Source organism: Hetaerina americana, unplaced genomic scaffold (genome assembly GCF_022747635.1).
Source record: "Hetaerina americana unplaced genomic scaffold, ioHetAmer1.1.p SCAF_11, whole genome shotgun sequence".
NCBI lineage: Eukaryota > Metazoa > Arthropoda > Insecta > Odonata > Calopterygidae > Hetaerina > Hetaerina americana.
In genome coordinates, this window is record NW_027286181.1 from 8,855,140 (window position 1) to 8,878,995 (window position 23,856).

At 38.2% G+C, this 23,856-nt stretch overlaps 1 protein-coding gene across 4 annotated transcripts in view; it reads left to right on the forward strand.

Moving 5' to 3' along the window:
* The window catches only part of Zasp66 (PDZ_signaling and DUF4749 domain-containing protein Zasp66), a 122,699-nt gene that overhangs the window by 23,483 nt on the left and 75,360 nt on the right, over nucleotides 1-23,856 (forward strand). The window contains exon 1 of one of the 4 annotated variants that reach the window (XM_071599372.1): nucleotides 5,516-6,252. The exons of 1 other annotated variant lie outside the window; for it this stretch is intronic. In XM_071599372.1, coding sequence (XP_071455473.1) covers nucleotides 6,094-6,252 — 159 coding nt within the window. In that variant the 5' untranslated portion in view covers nucleotides 5,516-6,093. Of the gene's footprint in view, nucleotides 1-5,515; nucleotides 6,253-23,856 lie in introns of those variants that run through there. 2 more of the 4 variants (XM_071599369.1, XM_071599370.1) reach the window with 2 other exon arrangements.

A 23,856-nucleotide genomic window follows, 5' to 3' on the forward strand; every position in this document is an offset into this window, starting at 1 on the left:
CTGCAAACAGTAACGGTTTATTACCATACAATAAACGGAAGCCATTATGACATGTTACGAAACAAAAGTGGCCAAAATACCAAAACTTGTACGCACCATTGAATTTGACACTCGAGATGTTCTTTGAGACCAAAAACACCTTGGTCAACTTGGCACAAAAAATAATAGATAGTCCGATGAAAAAAAGTTCTGAAACACACACAGAACGCGACCTTTGGAAAAACCTAGAAAAAGAACATCCGGGGAATCTGAGTGCTAGATGAACAACAAGAAATCTGGATCCGTTTATTTTTAGGCGAGGATTTGCTAAAAAAAATAGACCACTTCCTAACAGAAGGAATGCTCCTATGAGTGCGCGCGCATCTAGGTGGTACATATCCCAATTGGATGCCGGGAGCGCATATACATACGCGTAAAGGGCAGGGGTGCCCTGCAATGTATGTCAAGAATATCCGTGGAGGCATTTTAACGACATTCGTCGGGGGTAAAGAGGAGTGAGGATATAAAATAAACACGGAGAGGGAAGGGGTAGGAGAGGAAAGTGGGGGATATTTAAGGGAGGTAGTTACTGAGAAAGTATTCAATATTTTATAAAAATCTAAGACTAACCACTAAGCTGGTTTGAGAGCATTCAAGTGCAAATGTAGTCTATGAGACTGAACCTTTCGGGGCACGAAACGAATGGGGTTAATGGGTCAATTCCTCAAAATATTGTCTCTCAGGGAAGCACTTTAAAATTCAAATTTGAAGAGTCATATAATTTCAGCCATCTGCATTTATCGACGAAAAAACTGAATATGGTTTACTAATTTGGAATAGTAATTGACCCGTAAAATTTAATAATCCTGAGTCAGAGTAAAGTTATATGCAAAAATATTAAATATGTATTAAAATATGCGGTAGTTTCCCAATCAATATAGTCTTAGAATTGAGATAAAAATTAATATTACGTAATAGGTTAGCTTCAAATAACTTGAAGACTATCTTCAGTAAATTTAATTGAGTTGTGAATAAATATACTTTTAAAAAAATGTCCAATCTCTGCCGATGAAAAAGCAATATGTTTGGGAAAGTAAATTGAAATAAAAAGGAGGAAATAACTTTCTCCTTTATGTTTTAGTTTTTTGTTAACGTTTTCTTATCAATTAGAAAAACAATAATTGTAAATAAAAGTCGCCACAACATCGAGAAATACAAATTTAGTCAAAATCGTTGTGAACTATGACCTTTTCACGATGCACCGGTGGAGGGTCTGAATTCCCAGCACTGAATAGCTATTAGAGGTTCGAGAATAGCTAAGTCAATGACCGCCTCTCCATGAGATTGGACGGTAAGATATACACTCGGAAGTACATACCCTACTGATCGAAAAGGCACGGGCACGCTGAGGAATCCAACGCCTCAAGAAGCGGCCAGAATGTCTGTCGCATTCATTCCCAAAACGCAGCCCTAAATAGACCGTTGCGTAAAATCAAGGATTTTTTGTTTTTAAAATTCAATAAATTTGTAAAAAAAACTTGATAGAATGATGTAAATAAAAAATTTCTTTGATGAGATATTTACTGCTCCAATATCCTTAAAAAAACTAACACAATTGCAAAATAAAGTTGAGTAACTATTCGGATGCAAACTATACGTGAAAAAATCATTCTTCCCCTGAACTTCATAGATTTTTTTAAAATGTATTTAAATATTAACTAGTAATTTTTTTGCTTGATAGTGAGGTTTAGAAGGTATTTCTCTAGATGAACAAGCAAAGATGAAGCATAGATTAAGTGTAATTCTCCAGGAAGAACCTATGATGTCAAAACTTCAGCTCAGAGACCGAAATTCCCATAACCCCGAAGACCTGTTAAGATGCTAACATACTTCAATGAATTATTTAATAAAATAAGAGTCAGAAGGAAACATATGGATATTGACTTCAATGGTTATGGAGAAAAGTGGTACTAACTAAAGCTACTACATACTATATGTCTCAGGAATATCAGCAATGCTGCAGGAATAAGAGGAAATTGCATTTAGAGTGTGCAGTTGCATAAAATTTTTTAAGAGCGTAATCCCACCAATTTAATCTCAAGCACTTGGTTTTCTGTGCCAGAATTTAGAAACATAAAAATATCATGAAATATAAAAGAAATGACGGGTTGAAAAGTCGTCAGCATCAAAGGATAAAAGTTATGATCAAAGAACGACTTGATTACATAGCTTTGGAAGAAATGTATCAGAATAACTAAGTTTATAAGTAAAAAAATGACCATGGACGTTTTTTAGGAGACATGGAGTCATGAGTGAAGGAGTTGGAGAAGACAGGATAGCGAAAGAATAAAGAGATACATTGATGGGGGGGGGAGAGAGAGGTTATGGGTGAAGAGGAGGGAGGGCGGATGGAGGTGACGGGTGATCAAAAGGAGGCGGAAAAGAAAAAAATGCACAAGAGAACTAAAAAAATGTGAAAGAAGTACAATTTTTCTTTAAATTCCAGATGGAGATACATAACAGTTTCAGGTTTAACTTAGTGGAATTCCTTCATGTTGGGGTAAAAAGAAACGCAACACTTCCACAGTAAAAATTTAATATTTCACGACCATGGTTTCGATGATGCGCAGCATCGAAACCATGGTGGTGAAATATTAAATCTTTATTGTGGAAGTGTTAAGTTTCTTTTTACCCTCATAATACAGATTAAGAGTCCAAGGATTTCGATCTACCAAGGATTTCGATCTATCAAACTTTTCAAGGGAAGTTTTACCTAAGCCATTCGTTTAATTACGAATTCTCATTAGTTACAGAAAATTATACTCATCATAATGTTCTAACACTCAGCAATCTCGATGCATATTTGACATATGGATGAATTTAAATTTTTCATAATTTTTGTATGACTTGAAGATTTAGTTTTAGTTTGAAGAAAAAGTACTGAATACGAAAACTCGCCCACACATAATGGTGCGATGAAATAGCTTTACCTCTAACGTGTATTTTAAGAAAGATATAACTTTTCATATGTTTAACCAAGAAGCCTGTTTTGTAAATTATAACGGGAGAAATGAGAGTTGAGGAATAGAACCACCAATAGATTTTACAGCAGCGTAAACCTCAGAACATGTTGAAAATGTATCAATCAGTACTAATATCAGGCAATAAATTTCAAACAGTAATGGATCACTAAACTATTAATGACATAATGAAAATTGAGTTTGAAAAATGGATTTTTTTAGTAACTCTCTCTAGCCAGGATAAGTCATGGAAACTATGTCGTCCAAAATCCTCTTTTGGGAACGAAAATACATGGGAGTAGCTGCAGCCATTATTTGCCCCCCGTGCATGGCGGTACATCCGGTAGCATTAAATAATCTTGAGAATTGTAAATATCGGAAAAATTAAAAACTCCACTCCAATAACTAACCACACTCCAGACCGGCCAGTGCATTGTGAGTTCAAACAACTTTCAAGAAATCGTAGTTTGTTTCCTCAGCAACTTCCCTAATGGTGATTCGACGATTGGCCAATACTACGATATTTTCTTCACTTCATTAATTTTTTCGTCTGCTGTTGACGTGCTCGGGCGTCCGGCACGCTCTTCGTCGTTCACATCTTCTCGGCCCTTTGAGAGCATTTTGTACCATCAATAAACGTTGCTTCGTTTCAAGGTAGCTTCTCCATATGCCACAGTCAACATTCGGAATGCGTCCGCCCACTTAATTTCGTTTTTCACACAAAATTTGATACTGATTCTCTGATCCCTTTTTTGGAACAGGCAAAAATCAAAGACAAGCCAAAACACGTCCAAGCAAAGCAGCTGTCAACAATTAACTGAACATTCAAAATGGCCGAACTTTTCGGCATAAGTGAGGGATATAAGTACCAACATAACGCCACAAAAAAATTGAAAATCAAACATAGGCAACCCGCGGAAATTTAAAGTTTGCGCTACTTTTTGAACCGACCTCGTATATGTTATATAGATATGCATATACATTTCAATATATATATAATAGCTTAATTCCATTAATAAAACAAAGAAACCGAATTTTTGGTAAGTTTTTATAAATTTAATTTCACATCCCTCAATAATTTAAATATGTACGCATACGAAATGTATCTATGTATGCTATACATTTCCAAATTTCATCTGTAAATGATTTTTCTTCGGTTAATTATGTTGCACACCAGGTTACACTGATGACTACGGTTTCCTGTCCACGATACTTAAATCATAAACGTTATCTAGACTGATATCTGCTACATACATACTCATATAATATCATGGTTTAATAGGAGTTGGGAAAATAAGGAGACAGCAGATTGATGAGAGTATGATGGCGAGGAAGAAAAATAAATTGATGATGGCAAATCATATATACGGGTCTCTTCATATGGTGTGCCTCTTCAACTTAACGTAACCTCGAATTGCTGTGTGATCCAATGATATTGATTCGATAGAAGAAAACTGACTGCGGTGACTGATTTTAGCTAGCCCTCCCGTCTTTATATATAAAAAATTATAGCGTGCGTCATTAGAGTTTTTATCTAGTCCAAACTGACTGCAAAACTGACTCGTTTTGTTAGGTGATGGTGAACTGCGGGTCGAGCCTCCCAATGGCAAATCTTTTAAATTACTTCAAAAATTGTTCACGAATTCCTAGCAATAAGGTCATTCCTAAAATATCAATGCATAGTTCTGTAAAATTAACAGCAACAAAAAATAGATTGTGACGAAAATTTTATGCTGCGAAAAATAAAGTACAATATTTTTAAAGAAAAAATTTGAAAAAAATATCAATAAAATTCCCTACATAATATATTCGGTTCACTGAATCTTTTGACATGTAGAGATAAATTTTTTTAAAATTTCAAATCATAGATGTTCCTTTAAATCTAATTTGCCTAGACTGAGCTAATAAACGCATTCTGTAATGATTGGGAATAACTACTATGCTTCTTGGAATTCCGTTTGGAGACCGATGACACCGCACACGATCCTAGAACACACGGATCCTGAATGAAAGACCGCAACGGGCCGCCAGATTAATGGCAAAATTTCAGACAATGTGCAGGGGAGAAGCGAGCGATTGTCTTCGGGTGAGTAGGCCAGAAGACACTGGTATGGGAGGAAGCAGAGGGAATGCCCTCTTAGTATTTCGGGGTGGATGGAAAGGAAGCGAGGCCTCCGGAGAGGGGGAGGGGAAGAGGGGTGTTGGTAGAGGGTCAAAAAGCACTCTGCTAGTAATACTAAGGGTGCTGTGGCGAGGGGGAGGGTGAGGGTTGGAGGGTCGGAGTATTTTTGATGAGGGGAGAGTGGGGGAGGGGTGGCTAGGATGAGCTTGGCATCATCCCTGCTAATACCTCCGCTGCAGTTCTGGAAGAAAATAGGAGTGAGGAAAGAAAGAGAGAGAGGAAAGGGGTTTGTCTAGGAAGGGAGGTGGGGGACGAACGCGGAATGGGAGTCGGGAGGAGAAAGCGGGGGTGCAACCCCCTTGGAGGAGCCCCTTGATCCGGAGAGAGAAAGAGCTGGGGAAGGGGTCACTCCGCTCCGTGATGTGCTCCGACTAGCTCACGCGGACGAGGGAGACTGAAGTGAGACTGGAGGGACCCGTTCAGCACAAGGGAACAACAGTCAACAAAGGCGCACACCGCCGCCACCAAAGTCGCTTGGACTGGAGGCGAAGGGAAGACGTGTCGGGGTTGCAGAGAGGACGCGTCCTACCTTCGCATCATCTCGCCATCAGCACATAATCGGCGGAGGGAAAGGGAAGGATTTTTGAGGACGGAATCGGTGGGGGGACGTCGTCGTTTTGGCAAGATACTCTCCTCGCCTCTCCTTTCTCTCTTTCTTCAACACTCTCCTCCTCCTCCTCCCTCTTGGGTGAGTGTGTGTGTCTCTCTCTCTATCCGAAGCCCTCCGCTCCCCTCCCCCCCTTGTCCTCGACGGCGGACACGAGCAACCTCGGGAGGCTCCGATCCGAGGGAGGAGTGCCTGAGAGTTTGGGCGAGAGTGCGAGAGGGCGGGACGCGGTACAGAGAGAGAGAGAGATAAGAGACCACCGGGGCGAGAGTGAGTGAGGAAGAGGGAAAGGGGGCGGCGTGAAGATGATGAACGGCAGCGTGTCCGGGTGCGGTGGCGGCGGGGGCACCATGTGCAGGGCGAAGACTTTCAGCGTGAAATTGGTGCGCGATGGCCCGAGGACGGCTTGGGGGATCCGGCTGGTTGGAGGCGCCGACCTGGGCGCCCCCCTGACTGTCCAGAGGGTGAGTTAGTGCGAAGGCGTGGAGAGGTCAAGAGAGAGAGAGCTATGGAATGCGCGATAGTTGCACGCAGAAACACGCGAATGCACGCGGGTGGAAGGGGTCACTATCTACGAGCACCACGGAGTACCTCACTCTCTCTCTCTCTGCCCTCGTGCATCCGAGTTTACGCGTGGTGCAGGCGCAGGTGGCAGCACGTCCAACCGATTGAAAGGATGTCCACGCGAGTACTGCCCGATGCCATGGAAACGCACGCGTGTGCCATGGTTTACCACTCGTGTCGGCGGCTGAGACAGTAGCCGGGTAGAGAGGCAGGGGAAGACTTCCCTCGTCCAGTGCCCCCTCGCCTTGTGATCCATCCCCCCGAAATTCCTACGGCATCATCTGTGCACCGTGATAAATGAGTCGGCTCGAAAGCTTAATTCGCGGGAGATGGGCAAGGCTGTATTCAATTTTAGGTCAACGATTTCCCTCCCAAATTGTCATGATGTCTAGCGGCTCTCACAACGGCCTGTGCATTCCACCTAGCTTACATTCTATGCAATTCGTGAATGCATAGCAGGAATGTGTGAATGATATGGAAAGAGTTCTGGAATATATCCGAATCTTTGTCGTTGAAAACTAAATGAATTCGATACCGCCGAAGAATAGTTGTGGATACAATTTAGATATTTTTGGCAGGGTGTGAACTTACTCCAGCTAAAAACCTAGTGTAATGAATTCACTTAATTTGTGAACAAAAAATGATTACCGTAGATTTAGTTTCATTAACGCTCTTTTTTGAGGCAGTACCAAAATCGAAAAAAACCGTCAAAACGTTCAGATAGGCTTTAATTGGATACAATTCCCATAAACCAAAGTTCATTGTGTCTAAACTATGACTGCAGTGGAATGGGAAGTAATAAATAGATAATAATGCTCTCCAAAAAGGACTGTGACATATTATTTCCCGTTATTCAGCACCATAAATTATTTCTTGCGTTTCCATGCTACATTTTCATCATTATTTGATCCCTAGGAGCGAATTTCAAAATACTCACAATTCAGTGTGTTGTGTTCAATGTCTTTGTTATTGCATTTAAAGAAAACATTTCAATTTTGTAACAAACGGAAATTGTAATTACTTAGGAATGTGTAACAAGAAGGTCGAATGTTAGCAGAATATACGAATTAAATTAAATTCCTTGGGCTATATAGGCTTTCTGTATTTATAATTTATAGGCATCGGATTTATAAATGCTGAAATTTCGCAGTGTAAAAAATCATTCGCTATGACCAGGCTGATTTTTACAATCTGTGAAATTTCTGAATGTCTCTGAATATCAGCAGGTGACTCCGTTAAAGTGACTTCCGTGACATCTCCCACGGTCTTGAATATTAAGTTTAAACGTATGTTTTTGTAAATCGTAAATACTGTGGTTCGATATGCAAATATGAAGAAAATTTCCTTGATTCTTATTCCATTTCATTATTACATAGTAAGCGTCCTTGATTCTTATTTCATTTCATTATTACATAGTACGCTTTTTATTACGATTGAAAGGAAACACCAGCAAATTTTAAACTTTTTTTTCGAATTGCATCATTATTTTACCGTGCGCATTGCTCCCCTCAACCTTCTGAATCTGTTTGGTGCGAACATATACCTATTAATTTCCCTTTTACCACGAATGATTTGCATCTATATATCTGTCAGACACCGATTCTTTTCTTCTAACCTATCCATCCTTTGACGGTAGAATTGAGGGCACTAGAAATTGCTAATAGAATGCCGACGTCGGAAAAGTAAAACATAACTCGGAGGGTTAAATTGATATTTCTAAGGAATATAATGGCGATGTATCAATAAAAACCTTTGAGAAAACAATGAATATGCTTCGTAAATATTAACAAAAAAATAATAAGATCTTCCTTTAGCTCCGAGAACCACAGTGTGGCGTCATTCCCTTACTCAGCGGAAGTTATGCTGGTAGATCGGATATCGAAGTGATATTATAAATTAACCTTTTTGTTGAATCAATCCCGCATCGCTACCTGGCGGACGAAATAATATCCTGATGAACCATAAACACTCTGAGTATAGTACGCAAAAGAATCACTTCGTAATTACTGATGTTTAATCCGTCAGAGGTGGAAAAGGCATGATGTTTCGATAATTTATACATACATATATATATATATATATATATATATATATATATATATATATATATATATATATATATATATTCAGTATATAGATACATAGATTATATTCAACCGCAGGAATGAGAATTTTTCCTACGCTTTGAACCGTAAGAAATATAGGAAAGGAAATATTCCATTACAGCTAATACTGTTTTGAAAATTTAAGCTTTAAATGTCTATGTTAATATTTTATTACCGCAAGAGAAAACCTTTTATCCTCGGACATAAAATTTCAGCAGTTAGAAATAACATTTTTCAATTCATTGTCGCGAGCACACAACTGCGGGGGTGGATAGTCTCCGTGAAGAAGAGCGGTTGGTTTGACTTTCGGCTCTCCTGGGTGTCTTGCCCGCGCAACGGCGGCCGGAGAAGGCATTTTCGACCGTCAAACGGCGGAATCCACAGCGCCGAAATAAGCGGGATTCGGGGCGATCAGGAGGGAGGGTCTTGGGGAAAGGGCGGCTGAAGGGAGGAGAAGAAACCCGACCGCCTCGGGGGAAGGAATGACACTGAATCACCCGGGCTCAGTCACGGCTCAGAATGAGCGCGGATGTTTTATCGCTCTTCTAATTGGAGGCAACGCTTCCGTCGTCGGAAGAATCTTTCCGCAGATCACGCCTTCGGTCGTTAATGAAGTTATGGAACAAATAGAGCGGCTCGGATGAATCGAGAGATGCCCGTGCGAAGGAGAGGGCAAGGGGGATGATGTTTGGAGGCGGGGGAGGAGGGGAGAGGGGGGTGGGGTGGGGCGGTCCTCCCCCGCCCTACGCCTTTACGGAGCCAGCTTAAGAAATATTTGGACACGGTCCAGCCACGCAACGCTTGACAAAATTTGGAACAGATGAAGGCTCAACATTCGGCAGCCATTCTTCTCTTTGCGGTAGAACAAAGCGTCTAATCAATGAGTGATTAACAAGGTTGGAACACGAAACTACGTCCTCCAATCACCTGTGGCGCGCATAGGACAGAAAATGTCGCCATAGCCTGATTTATGGATTTTCTGCTCTGGAATGGCGGCAGCGTTACCGTGACGACAAGTGAGAAAGATTGACGATTGGTGCTCCTTGAGAAAGATTGACGCGTGTTACTCGCCTGACCTTTGCGTGGGACGCTAAAGCGAGGTCCTTCGTTGGAAACTGTATGCAAACCAACTCAATTAAGTGTCACATAAGGGTGTTTAAACCTGTCGGAGGATAGTTTCCATTGACCTATCAGAATTTATAATAAAACCGAAAAATCAATTCATTCTTTAAAGGATTGAAGGAAGAATGTTAGAGAGGAGATGAAAGCGAAATTAATAATTCCCAGAATTTCTTATTAACTCTTAAAGGAAATAGCTTCATAAAGGTTGAAAATTAAATGATAAGAAATAGATTAAAAGCGATTTAGGCTGTTTAAAGTGTGATTAAAAACGTAAACTGATTGGGTATTTGAACATGAATGTAATTATAAGACCAAATGGAACAATAGAAGTATTAATTCTCAATTCTAGTCCTAAAACCTACACTCACTTTCATCCAATATATCAGGTTCCGTGACACTGTCTCTTATGTCAATATTCTAGTTCTTTTATCAATTTAATAACAGCAAGAAGTTCAAATTTTAAACTAAAAGAGCTGATTCCAGTCTAAAAGAGTGGTAATATTAGCAACAGATATGGACAGTAATGTTTCAAAATATAACGTTATTGACTGCTGAGTCGATTCGCATGGCTCTGATTGTTAGTGTAATTTCAGCTATGTATATTCAGCAGATATTCATAATTTCCAGACACTGCGTATAAGATACTGATATTTTTAATTTCATAGGCAATACTCTTTATAATCACCGGTTGAACATTTAGTGTACTTAGTTCCAACAGTAGAACACGGGCATTTGAGCAAACACTTCAGCAAAGTGTCCGAGTTAGTTGGCTCCCAGATTCAATTAGCCCTTTGTTAACCGATTCTCAGTTCATAGCAATATTATCCTTATAGCCTTAGATTATTTAATAAATAGTAGATTAATGAAACTAAGATATTGTAAAAAGTTATTACATTTTAGCTTGATTATAAATGTGAATTACGCTGATATTTCATTCAATATTCACCGAGAGCCGGAGCCGATAAGCATCTCCACTATCGGGCAAGAGAATAATAAGAGTCGGAATGACCAATCCATTCGGTTTCGAGTAAATTTTTACGGCTCTTAAGTACAATATTGTTCAATTGAACTTGAAATAATAACTTTACGCACACTTAAAAGCCAAGGAAACATTTTGAAAAGAGATTCTCCTTTACAGAAATTAGTGTTTTAATATTGAATTACCCCTCTGCAAATATTTTCGCTGTATTGACACATTGTTTTAATTCTAACTTAGTTCTTTCAAAATGCCATATTAATATTAGACTTAATCAAGAGTAAGTTTGGAGGGTGAGATCCATCGATCATTGAAAATTGGATAAGGATCATGAACGGACGTAAAAATATTATTCTTCTTCTCTCGTTTTGCCGATGGATGACGATGTTACACATTGCATTACGTAGTACACTACTATCCCCCGCTAGGGTGTGTCGCGGGGGTTGATAACAGACCAGACTACTTTTTACCCTAAATACTTCCAACCCCTCCCCCCCCAGTGCGGGGTGACAACGTTATTCTGATACCTTATCGTGTGTGGGAAAAATGAAATCTTAAATCTATTTGTTCTGCACTTATTCTCGCTACTTTTATTGACATGTAACCCAAAGTGATTTCCAACCTAACCTAGCTCCTTTTATAACTTTGACACGCTACACGGATTTCCATTGCAAGGTTTTACAAATCTAACTACTTTACACAGCACGCGATCCCGTTCGGAAATCAGTCCAACTTAATATGAGCATCCCATATACCAGCAGAAAATTCTAAATGAGGCCTTACGAGTGAAAGATGACATTTCTCTTTAAACTTTTCATTAACATTTCCCCGATACTCTTCCCATGAAATCTTAATTTTATTTTAGCTTGACGTTTTGACACTTTCTTTCCACGTACTCGTGCTCATTCCTTTTTTTATTTAATTCTAACATCATTGCTCGTCGCTGTGGCGTTTATAAATCACTTCAGTCTTTTATGGGGACACGACGAGCAAGTTAGCATAATTCGTATGCGAGTGGGCTTATGTTAGCGATGGGGAAAAAACACAACCTCAGTGAATAATACGGTGACTCAGTGAGAGGGATTCGCTTATTTTTACGTATCCTGCCAAGGTGCGCCCAAGGTTGCTCGCGGGTTGAGAGAGCAAAGAGAGAATGGCAGGGGGAGGAAGGAGCGGGAGGAAAATAAGAGGCGGACCCGCCAACTCCCGGCTGGAGAGTTTCGAGCGGAGGTTGAGAGGGGGATCTCCGACAGTGGCGAGAAGGAAGGCAGGGAGCAGAAGTAAAAGAGCTTGAGGTAACGCAGACGGTGGTCCACCGGCACCATCCACTATTAATGATTTCGGCGCCAAACTAATTGGCTAAGTGTTCTTATCAAGTGTTGTCAACTTTGAGTGACAACGTTATTTTTTTATATTTTATTACTTTAAATGCGAGAAAAAATACGTGATGCACAACAACACCTCAGACAATGAAGAAAGTAGGCCACAAAATTTGGCGTAATTTGGAAGAAAGTTCATAAGTGATGCTTTAGGGAAAGTAATATTATCACGCAAAGTACAAACACAGAAATAAAAACAAATTATTACGTAAGAATATATTACAAGAATATCACTCTTAATACACTTATCAGTTTTACAGAGAATGAAATTTTGGTCATCACATGGTGATGTTATGTTGCAGCTAAACAATGCTCTTTCATTAAATTTTGTGAATAGAATATCACTTAAGCTCATTACTATAGTTAGCATGAAAGAAGAAATACTATTCGAACAAAGTTATTTTTACTATATTCGAACCGAATATTTTTTCTATTTTCATTTCTTTGCAAGCTTAAATAGAATAAAACATTGTGTTAACTAGTTATCATCCATACAACAAATCATCAGATGGGCAGGGGATGAGTGGAAATACCACGGAAACTAGGTGTACGTTTTACGACTGCCTATGGTGAATTTTAAAAGATTATAGTGAAAACAAGATGCAAAAGAGACTAAGAGAAGTTTTACCCACAATACTCCCCAAGGTTCATTAAAATTATCAATTATAATTACACAGATGCTCTCAATAAATGTTTATCATTATGCAGGCATTGCTTTTACGCTAAGAATCGATACAAAAAAAAGAGACAAAGGAAAACCGATCAACGCCTGGATTCCCTTTCTGCTTTCACGTTTATTGTGACCATTGGTCAGAGGAGAATAAATTGCATTAAATGATAAACCGAGTTCCATTCCACACAAGGTATGATCGGAAACAACACCATAAAAAACTCTTCCTTTTAAAAATTATTCGTTCCCCATTTAAAACTTCCTCCATTTTTTCCACGCAACGGAACAAAATATGGCAAATGTTATGATTAATCACGGTGAAATCTGGGCTTATTTTTATGTCCCTCGTATTATTAATGGATCTGACCCAGAGTTAACTTTATGTTTATATTTACTTTTTTTAAATATGGATCTCGTGCTGCATATTAAACGAACAATATATTTCCTCAACTAAACCAGTTGAAATATTTTAATAGCTTCCTATGTTTAATTATTTTAAACGTAATTAAATTAATAATTAATTTTTTTATAGTTAACTTTAATTATTTGTGCTTATTCTAAAAATATGAGCTGGAAAAAGTTGTTTTTTTTAAATACTCCCTTATTTTAGGTTTAGTTTTTTTTACAGTCAGATTAAGTAAATTGACCTAAATATCTCCATTTAATACGTCACAGAGATTACACGATTTTTCCTCATTCGGGTCATTTACATGATATTATCGATATTGTTTTTCTCCTGTTACTAATGAGAAAAAATAACCCTTCATCCTCCCTCCGTATCTTTATTTCGTATCCTCCGTCACTTGGCCTCCTTGTTAACAATGTCTGCGTGAATCATTGAGCCGTAGATGTCTGAGACGGCATCCAAAAGGTGAGCGTAATTCGGTGACCACATCACCCGCCTCGACTCTTCGCCCACGCCACGTACTCCCACCGATGAGGGAGAGGGGAGCAGTCCCTCAATGCGATAAGTAAGAGAGAACCACGAAATGATGCACTCTTCGATATGCTGTGTAAAATGAAATAGCACACTGTGTTATTAGCAAGACGTAGTGTTCAATTTTTTACTGCTAATAATTCACGGGAATAAAAATCGCGCAGATAGAGTGTAATACGGTTCTCTAACGATTAAATAAAAATTGATCGTGCTTGAGGTTATTTCAACTGTTTTATATAACATTTATCTTTTAATTTTTTCAATAGTCATTGTAGCAATAAGCTAAGTTTACTGGCTCAAATTTCTATTGCCTCAAATGAAATCCCGAAAGAAAAAAACTCCGACTGATGATTTCCGCATCAATATAAACTTTTGCTTAAAAAAATGGAATGCTCAAATTTATTTTGATGGGTTCATTGGAAATACAGAATTGATAAAATACGAGTATTATGTACGTATATTAATATGATCGAGAAGGGAATGCTAAAAAGCTGCTTCCGTTTTTGCTTCCACTTTAGTTCCACTTTGTCCAAAGTCCTTTGCGAAGTGAAGTCTTTCAACATCAGTGTACCATGCATCATTCAGAGATCATTATAATTCATAGAAGGAAGCGTTGCCGAAGATTAAAATGATTCTAAGTATTCCTTAACTCCCACAATAAAAACGCATATTCGATACCTGACAATTTTAATATTTTTCACGTGCATGCATGTGTTCATTTGAATAACTTGCATAGTAAATTTCAAGTGGAATACTCTTTTCGTAGGATTACACCGGCTTTTGACTAGGGAGCCTGGAAGTTTCTCCCCCCTTTTTTATTTTACTTTTAATTTTCTTATGATCACGGCAAACTTTGCTGCATTCTTCGTTGTAGTGACTGTCGACATATTCGTGCATGTGAATGACGAAGGGTTGTTTGCAATAGGGAGCTATGTAGTCTCAATTTCACCCCAATAATGACATTTGATTATTATTATTACCTTAACTCAAGTGCTTAATTCCGTAATCTGGCAGAACTGACCGCAGAAGGCGTAACTTCCCTTTTGTAGTTTATTTGAAGTGACCTTCACTTTGAATAATTATTAGCCATCCGATAAGTAAGTCACCCGAATTCACATTCACCAAATTCAAAAATTGCCGTTTGCTAGGATCCCTCTTCGTCTTGTGTTTACGTTCAGTAGTGTTTCCTGCAATGCGTTCGGATATCGACTGTCGGAGCCATCGTACAACGACCAAAGGATGTGATGCCTAAGCGTCGGATCTCCTGACCCTGGACAAGGAAGACTAACGAAGGCACTATAGGTGCAGTCTCAATCCGTATTTTTTTCTTTTAATTCATACCATATTAGCTACCACCTACCCCTTGAAACGCAAATGGGATCGTAAATAAACACGTTATTTCGGTAATGTACCCCATTTATCCAAGTTGAATCAATCATCGGCTAAATAGTATTCTATATGTGTCAATATTAACCCTCTAATAGTGATTTTGAGAGAGTGAAAAGCTCCACCAGTCGTGTCTAATTATTTCTAATATTATTTTCGATGAATATGAGAAGAAAAATCGGATTCCTCATCTCGACTAAATACCCATCTGGCATCGTCATTTCCGTACTGGCTTCCCACCCAGAGGGCCCGGGTTCGAATCCCGGCGGCGTCGAATATTTTTCAGTGGTATCTTGATCCCTAATTGAGATTCTTAGTGGAGGGCACTTTGGGTGAGTGCGCCGTCCGTCGGATGGGACGTTAAGCTGCGGACCCTTTGGCGCCTGTCGTTAAGAGTGGGCTATTGCCGACGCCGGGTTTCTCTCCACCCTTCTAAATACTACTAATACTCGTCATTTCTCTAAATCTGTCAATCGTGGTCTCGTCTCTCTATCCAATCTCGGATCATGCGCCGTCCGTCGGATGGGACGTTAAGCTGCGGGCCCTCGGCGTCTGTATTTAACATACGATTTGAGTTATTTCATGGATTCTTTCATGTACTCTTCACCCGTCCTAGACTTTCTGATAATTGAATCGTTCGTTCATACTTATTTTTAAAATAGACAGGCGAATGTATTTTATAATTTACTTTGCCCATGAATTTAATATATTACAACGGCCCCAAAAACCATGCAGCGCATCAAAGTAGACCTGTAAAAATGAAAATAAACGGTCGTTAACTTTGCATCAGAATATTTAATTACAACTTAATAAACGAAAGTCTGCTTCGACGATTAATTCCAACGTGTTTTCTCATTGCTAAGTTAAACAGTTTACAAAACCGAAACTGCTTAACTTGTCTCCCTGTACTTCCACCTATTCCTTCAGTATACTTCAAGCGTCCACATTGTGTTCATATGTCTAAAGATTTCATTGAATATTTATATTTATTGCCAAAAATGGACAGCGAACAAAAATACGGACACTTTAGCACGGGATGGGGAGAGAAAAACATTTTATGAAGTTAAATGAACTAGGGAAATTCGATTGGTGGTAGGGATGCATTTGTTCTCCACTAGAGATCAGCTGTTCGATGCTGGACCGCCGAAAGCATAAGTGGGGTGCGTGGCTTCCATAGTTTTAATCCGGAACCAGGACAGCGTTTCCAACACAAGTGGTGCTCCATCCTACGGCGGTAGCGCCAACTACTACGAGAGCGGTGTAAGGGATGGACATGAGCCAAGATGGGACGAAGGACGGCGGGGGTGGAAGGGTTTGGCGGAAGACCTTCAAAGAGGAGGTGAGGGAGGGGAAGGTGTGGAAGGGATATTTAGACGAATAACGGAGAGGGGCGAGAGGGCACGGAAAAAGAATCAGTCGGTGCCACATATTTGTTTTCCAAGAGAGGAGACGGGAATTTCCCATGGACCAATAAACAAGATCATTGCCCCATAAAATATACTTGTACCTTACTGACTGCGCCTCTTCTACATGAATGAGTGCCCCCAACTCCTGAATAGGGTTCTCATGACTATATATGCCTTATAGTATCCATATCTAGTGAAAAAATATTAAATAAATCCGCTAATTACCTATGTTAATATTTCTCTTAAAGTAATCATGATAAATGTGGTTCCTAATCTCCCACGCCTAGCTCTGTTAATTCAATTAAGTACGCTGGTATTTTTGCAATAAGACGATTATTCATTACTCCCCTGACTGCAGGGTTCAAATGATATTCGCCTTCAACTGGTACTTGTGGCTACAATTAAATAAATACTTAATTTACGGGTAAAGCGCAATAGCCATCATGGCAATGATCAAAGAATTACATGAGGTTTTGGTATCGATACATACCATTAGAGAAATGCAATCATGATGGCATGTCTGTAAAAGAATTTCACTACGGGGCATGATATCAGTAGAGTGACATTAACAATACATTCGTATATCGGTAAGGATTCAGTTGTAATAATTGTTTACTAAATTGCTTCGGATATTACATGAGTAGTTCACCGTAAATCGTTAAATTACAGACGAATATTTTTTCTTTCATCTGAGGTAAGTTTCCTATCTGCGGGATAGGTTGACTATCTGCAGACAAGTGCAGGTGACAATGAGTTTAACCTCAACTGTATTTCTTAATTTAATGATCTTAGTAATTATGAACCGCTATTCAAATGCATATTTTCCCAAACATGAAAGAAGTTTAAGTAATTGAATACTATTTTAATTTTTTCACTGAACAAAATTATGGCAACAGAACTTTCAGGGTCAATTACGCATAAGTATATATTTCTGCCAATGGTTATGCAACAAACATATGGCCTTAATAATTTTTAAGCGATTGGGAACAATTTGAAGAAAGTAGAACTGAGTTAGCATCATTATCAATACAAATATTTTTGGTTGTCGAAATAATATTCTTAAATATTAAATCATCATATTATCCAAAACCAACTTCAGGTTGATATTTGTAGTGTTGCTAATCTACTTTTGGCTGAATAACAAAATAAACTTCGGACTCCATTCCAAAAATTATTATAGTCCCATTCTAATTGAGTTCCTTGATGACGATCCGAACTTGAACACGTGAACCTTGAAATCGGAACAATTTAACAGAACGGAAAAAAGTTTAACCCTCGAGTGTCTTTTCTAAAAATAACGGTTACTTTTATTTTAACTTTAGATTATGTCGATGTCAATTGACAGTGTGAACGTAAGTTTAGTGTTTTTGCGTTTTAATGCAAATAATCAAAACTGTGATCGTCAAGTTTTATGCTAACCAAAATTATATTCTGCATTATTCAAGGAAAATTATATTATATAAAATTTCGTATTTTATTATATTTTTTTCCCTAGCTAAAAAATCCGAGGAAGTTTTTTTTTCTTTTCCGCGACGTGTTTACCTCGCAAACTTTGAGCAGTGGCGGACTCTCGTGTGGAATGAGAGTTTTGGCATCACACTAGATATGTTTAGAGCGCGTTGCCGAAGATCTTGGCAGCAACCCCACGCACCACGCGAAAAGACATCCCCAAGGGGAGAAAACTGGAGGGAGGTATTATAAAATCACTCTCTGTAACAAAATTATTCAATGTTAGTGCTTTGTGATCAAATGAAGATTTCCTTGAATAACGAAAATTCACACATTTCACGGACCTCGAACGGGACGGGATATTCAGATGCAATGCATTTCTCACCTCGGCTTCAAGAGATAAAATTTTGAGATCTACTACGATTTATTTTCCCAGACTCTCAAAGATAGCATCAGAAAATGTAGCGGAAGAAAATGCTATCTCGGTAAATGGAGTAGGTGAAAGGTAATTTACTAATTAAAAAGGTTTTCAATTATTTTTCAACATCTTCACATTTAAAAATGCCGGTAATGTGCTAATTTTTCATGCCAAAAAAAATTCAGAACGTACCTAACGATTTTAAGACGCTAGCAATTAAATAACGTGAAAATAAATGACAAAAAATCTGAGGATATCGCCTTTGCGATGACAACAGTGGTACATAATTGAATTTTAGTGAAAATATTGTACGAATGTTTAACACTGAAATGTATTGCTTCAGTGTGTTTGTATTAAAATTCAATGTGCCTTAGAAGCTAATAATTGCTCTGTTTGCCTCTGCGTTATCATTAAAGACGGATTCAACTATAATGAATGACAGTGCCTAGCTCCAAGATAAATGCATCATTGTAGTGGTGTTACAGCTACTTAAACTTTGTTAAATCTCAAAATGATGACATAGCAACGCTCCGTTTAAATAGAAAGCTATAGTGTTGGTAAACCTGAAACAATAAATGAAGTTCTATTCCAATTCTAGAGCATAAGTTAGTTGGACTATCGACATTAGTTCGTTAGGGTTCCCATTAATGGTAATTATTAACATTAATTGTATCATACGATTTCGATGGCTATGAATTGTCTCTCGTTAATTCTTACATATGGATCGATATGAGCATGGCAATGTTAGGCTACTCTTCTGATACCTTCAGATACCCTATCTTACGAATTATTATATTACTTACACCTGCTATCACTTACGTAACATTTTCTATAAATCGTGAGTTTTCTCTTAAATAGTATAATGTACTTAGTTCTGTTATAAAAATGAAAGCATTCATTTGTTACTATGTTAATTATTTTATCATTCGACTCCTGTGGTACGCGCACTACGTCTAGGTACAACAGGGTATTGTTTGAATACCCTGAAAACCTCCGCAATGGTGTGCTGGAACATCACCATTTAAACAGAATGCAACCATACGCAAAACGAACAAAAGTATGTCAATTACCACCAACGCAGACGAATACATTCATGCAAAGCCCATTTTAACTAACCCGCAACCTTGAGGCACAATGGATTAGTTAGAAACATAATGGACGGAAAGATCCCCCGAGGAAGGCCAAGAGATAAGTACATGGGGCAAATTAAGAAGACGTAAAACAGGGAATCTATCAGAGGGTGAGGGGATTACCAATAAATAGGGGAGAATGGCGGGCTGCAATGAAACCAATCTTAGGATTGAAATACTTATGATGATGATAATGGTGATATGAGAGATAGTACATAGGCACGGAGATGAATACACCAAAACGAAGGAAAGGGTTAAGTGGGACGGGAGAGGGAAGGTCTGGCCTAGGTTAAAATATTCGGCCACCTTAATTGTATTGAATGAAAAAAATCGAGTAGGACGTCAGGGCTGTAACATATGGAGCCAAAGAAGCGTTTAATATGAAAAGAAAATTGTTAACATGGAAAGGAGTCAGAGCTTCAAAAACGCTTCAAAAAATCTATGAACATTTCTAATTCAGCTGGTGAAAAAATACATAGAAATAAACTTATTTTAAAGTTTATTTTTTAAGCAAAAGTATAAATTCCCTTTCTGGGAAAATAGAGAGTAGTATCCCCAAATAGGTTTCCAGAATTCACTACAATTTTTTGAAAGAGCGCAAACACCAATGATGCGAAGATCAGAAAAGTATTACGGATGGATGGATAGCATTTTGAATGTTCGCTGTAGATAAGGAGTAAAATCAATATTTTCCGTGTACAACGCACAAAGTACACAATTCTCTATAGCTTACCAGCTTATATTGAATTGAATAATATAACAGTAAAATATTTATTAAAAAATAATCCCTTGGACCTATTACTCGCCATGCATGGAAATTAAACCACTAGATTAACCTCATAAATAAAATCTGATCTGAAATCATTTTCATGGCAAACTCACATGAAATCAGAATTTAAATTTTGGTTTAAGGGAGCAAATTAAATTGTGGAGTAAACATTACGATCAGTTATTTTTAAATCCTTTAGAACTCATGTGCGCAAATGCGGACGTTATTACATTCGGGAATACCTAAAGTATTGTCCAGGTATAAATAGCAGGAGCGCATTCCTGTCATTTACAATAATATTACAAATTTAAAAAAAATTGTTTTCTAAATAGAGCAATTGTTGATTGGAGCACCTTACCTGCAAAAATATTCGAGCCCTTTCCTAGCACAGTGTATACTTTTAAGAATAGATGTAAGGAATATATGTAATAATTTGATTGATGTGTGGTGTATTGGATTATATGTAATAGCTTAATTTTTTAATTTATCTTTTTTTCTTGCTGATTAATGGATGTAAATAGGATGGGGATTCGCTTGTTTTGTTAAAGAGATTTATGTTTTGAAGTCTGATTTTATCCATTATCTTTTGCGATTATTTGGGACTTGTTTGCCACCTAACACTGTCTATCAGCACATGTGTATTTTTAAAATAAAAAAAAAATAATTAATCACGCGAATTTTTTACAATTGACGAAAATTTTACACTTGAAAATCCATCATTTTTAATTCAACCATTGCTGCCAACTGCATAAATGGCGTAGCCAGGCTTGTCTCCCTATTTTCAAGACTTTACCGTAAGGAAAAAGAGTGACACACAATAGCCCCGTGATTGTGTTAGAGCGCGAGGGAAGAATAAGAAGTGCAATTAAAAAATAAAAATGATAAAAATAAGCACCGTTAGATTTGAGCTTCTCCAAAGTACTCCAGTCCAGCTCGGAGTGAGTATAGAGGAGGGAAAAAAGCAAATAAATCGGACATTTTTTCCAACAGATTCATTTTCGGTTTAATAATTACCACAAAATTTACATTACCTTATTTTAAAGTAAATTGTTTGCTCTACATTTTTACAATCGTTATTTTCGTGTTTCTGAAATATCACGAGTTATATACGAAATGTTTTTTGCAGAAGAAATTTCGAAGAATTTTAGTTTATCTTTGAAAACACTTAAGAGTAGGTGCACAATACGGAGAGGTTTGATCGAAAGTTTTCGGCATCTAATTTATTGCTAAAAGAAACAGCTAATCGAAACTATTAAAGAGTGTTCATGTTTAATGCAATGAGGGCACGAGAGAAATTCTGAGCCACCATCAATGCATGTCTAAAGAAAATGTAGGCCGAGGATATAACAGAGACGTGAAAAACGGTCAATAGCAATTACAATATAACCACAACCTCTCCAAAAATTTACCGCCGATATTAAAAACACCTTGATTTATAACTTTCATCAAACTTCGTTCATTTGAACCAATATCCTTTCAATTTAGTTTTGCATAATTGAAAACCCAAAATCGCAAAATTGGTTCACAATCAAATTTCACTCGTCTCCGTAATTAAAAAAAACCTTTTCTTGCTTTATTTTGATCTATTTTCTTATTAATTAAAAAAAACAACTTTGTGTAACTGCACGCTGTGCATCATGGCTTCCAATTGGTACAAATCTATTATTAGACGACTGCGTCACTCAACACGCTTAAGTGATAAAAAAGCGAGCCTCGATGACCTTTCGGTCATTGAGGGTAGCATTTAGGTCATCATCAAAGGTAATTATTGGTTTTGGACGGTCCATAAAAATTACTATTCATCACATAATTTAGTACACATTCCCAAATTACGAGTAGTCCATTCACGAGTTTCCCATACACTATTCATCATTCCTTCATGCCATTGAAAAAGATCTTACTTCCTTCTTCTTCTTCCTCGTTATTAGATTTCTCAAAACTCAAGATTTCCGATCTTTTATTTAGAGCCCACTCCACTAAAACCCCAATGTCAACCTATTATTTTAAAGAGGATTCAGTTACGAGTTCATTGTTATCAGAAAATGAAACTCAAATATGAAGCTGTGTCTTCGTGAAACTACCTCAAGAAAAATATATATGGGCTTTCAAAAACATTTTGCGAAAATATTACCACATTTTGCCAAAGTCACGTCATCGTCTTCATAAACATTTTTCGAAAATAATATTTGTTCATAATATCACGTTATCGTTTACATAGAAATCCCAATTATCTCACTTACAGCATCCGTCGTTTATTACATCATTCAGACGATGAAGAATATCGTCACCAAAATGCAATTTGTCCTAACAGTACATATCCATAAAGCAATATTTTACCGAAGAAAAACCATTAATTTTAAAGAAACTTGTGTACATTTTATCAAGATACGCAACACAGAGAAGATGAATTGGGCCTCCGTTCGCTTTAATAAATTTATTTATCATGCTCCGATAGAACACCGCATTGTGTGCATACATACTTTACCGCTACGATCGTGGTCAACCGTCGATGCTCCGTAAAAATTGAAAAAAAAAATCTCCGGCTCCCTCGAAAACCGCACATCGATAAAAACACGCCCCACCTAAAGCGGGATTACGCAACCCATATGGACTTGTTGCTCAACGCTAAATCAATGGCCAAGAAAGGTTTGGCAGTCGAACTCTTTATTGGTGACCTATATGAAGTACTGCGTCGTCGTTTCGGAGGTGCTCGGGGGATAGGTTGGCGCGCACATTTCCCTCACAGCTGCATTTCCCTCAAGACGGATGAAGCTCACGCGAGAACAAACATGGAGTCGCTCATGTATTACTTTACGAAGGCTAAATGGACGATAAACGTGAACGTACTAAATGAAAAGAGAAATACATAATTTCAAAAGCGGCATGCCCTCCACGTTAAATATCTGAAAGCCATAAGGTCTCTTTTGCTACCGATTTTGTCATTCCGCGCTGATGGTTATTAGCTAACTCTGACGGAAGCATCGTGGGCCTAGGAATGGCATCACGCCCGGATGGGAAGTTCTTCTTAATTTACAACCATTAGAAGGTGTCCTAAAAATTTAGGACCAAAGTTGTGTGAAATATATTTAAACTTAGCTCTTAAACGGACGCCTCGAGACGTCAATCTTTCATTCTTAGAAGCGTTGCATACGAGATAAAAACCAGGAGAATTTCCTGTCATTTTCTCCGCAATAATTTTTTAACTTGGAATTAACAAGCACATGTGTTCACTTTTACGATGCAGGTCTCATTGATTACTAACCACGTTATAAATTATTAATCAAATGTTAAATTAAAAAGCATTATTTCATTTAAAATTGAATTTTAGCATTTTTTTAAGAATGCATTCTCTCTTATACATTATATTGTGGTAGTACCCACCACCAAACTCCCTTAATGATAGTAACCTAATCCTAAGCTTCTGCCGACTAATGATCAACCCTAAAGTGGGTAAATGACCTAAGCTCTGAGGCGTCCCTAAACAAAATTTCCGACGATCGCCTCGATGCCAAGCCTCATGTCTCTTTAAATCTGTCCTCTTCCCCTTTTACCCCCTTCCACTATAATTTCCTCGCCATGCCAAGACCTTTGTCGCGTCACGCTCCAAAAGCAAGCCACCAGGGCGTTATTTTAACAATGAGACCATCGACAGTTCGGCAATAATGGCCGCTGATTGGCAGCGGGACGAGGGAGAAGATATAAATAAAATGCGGACGGTCGTGGAAGAACGGGGGGTGGGTGGTGAAACGGGCGGGAG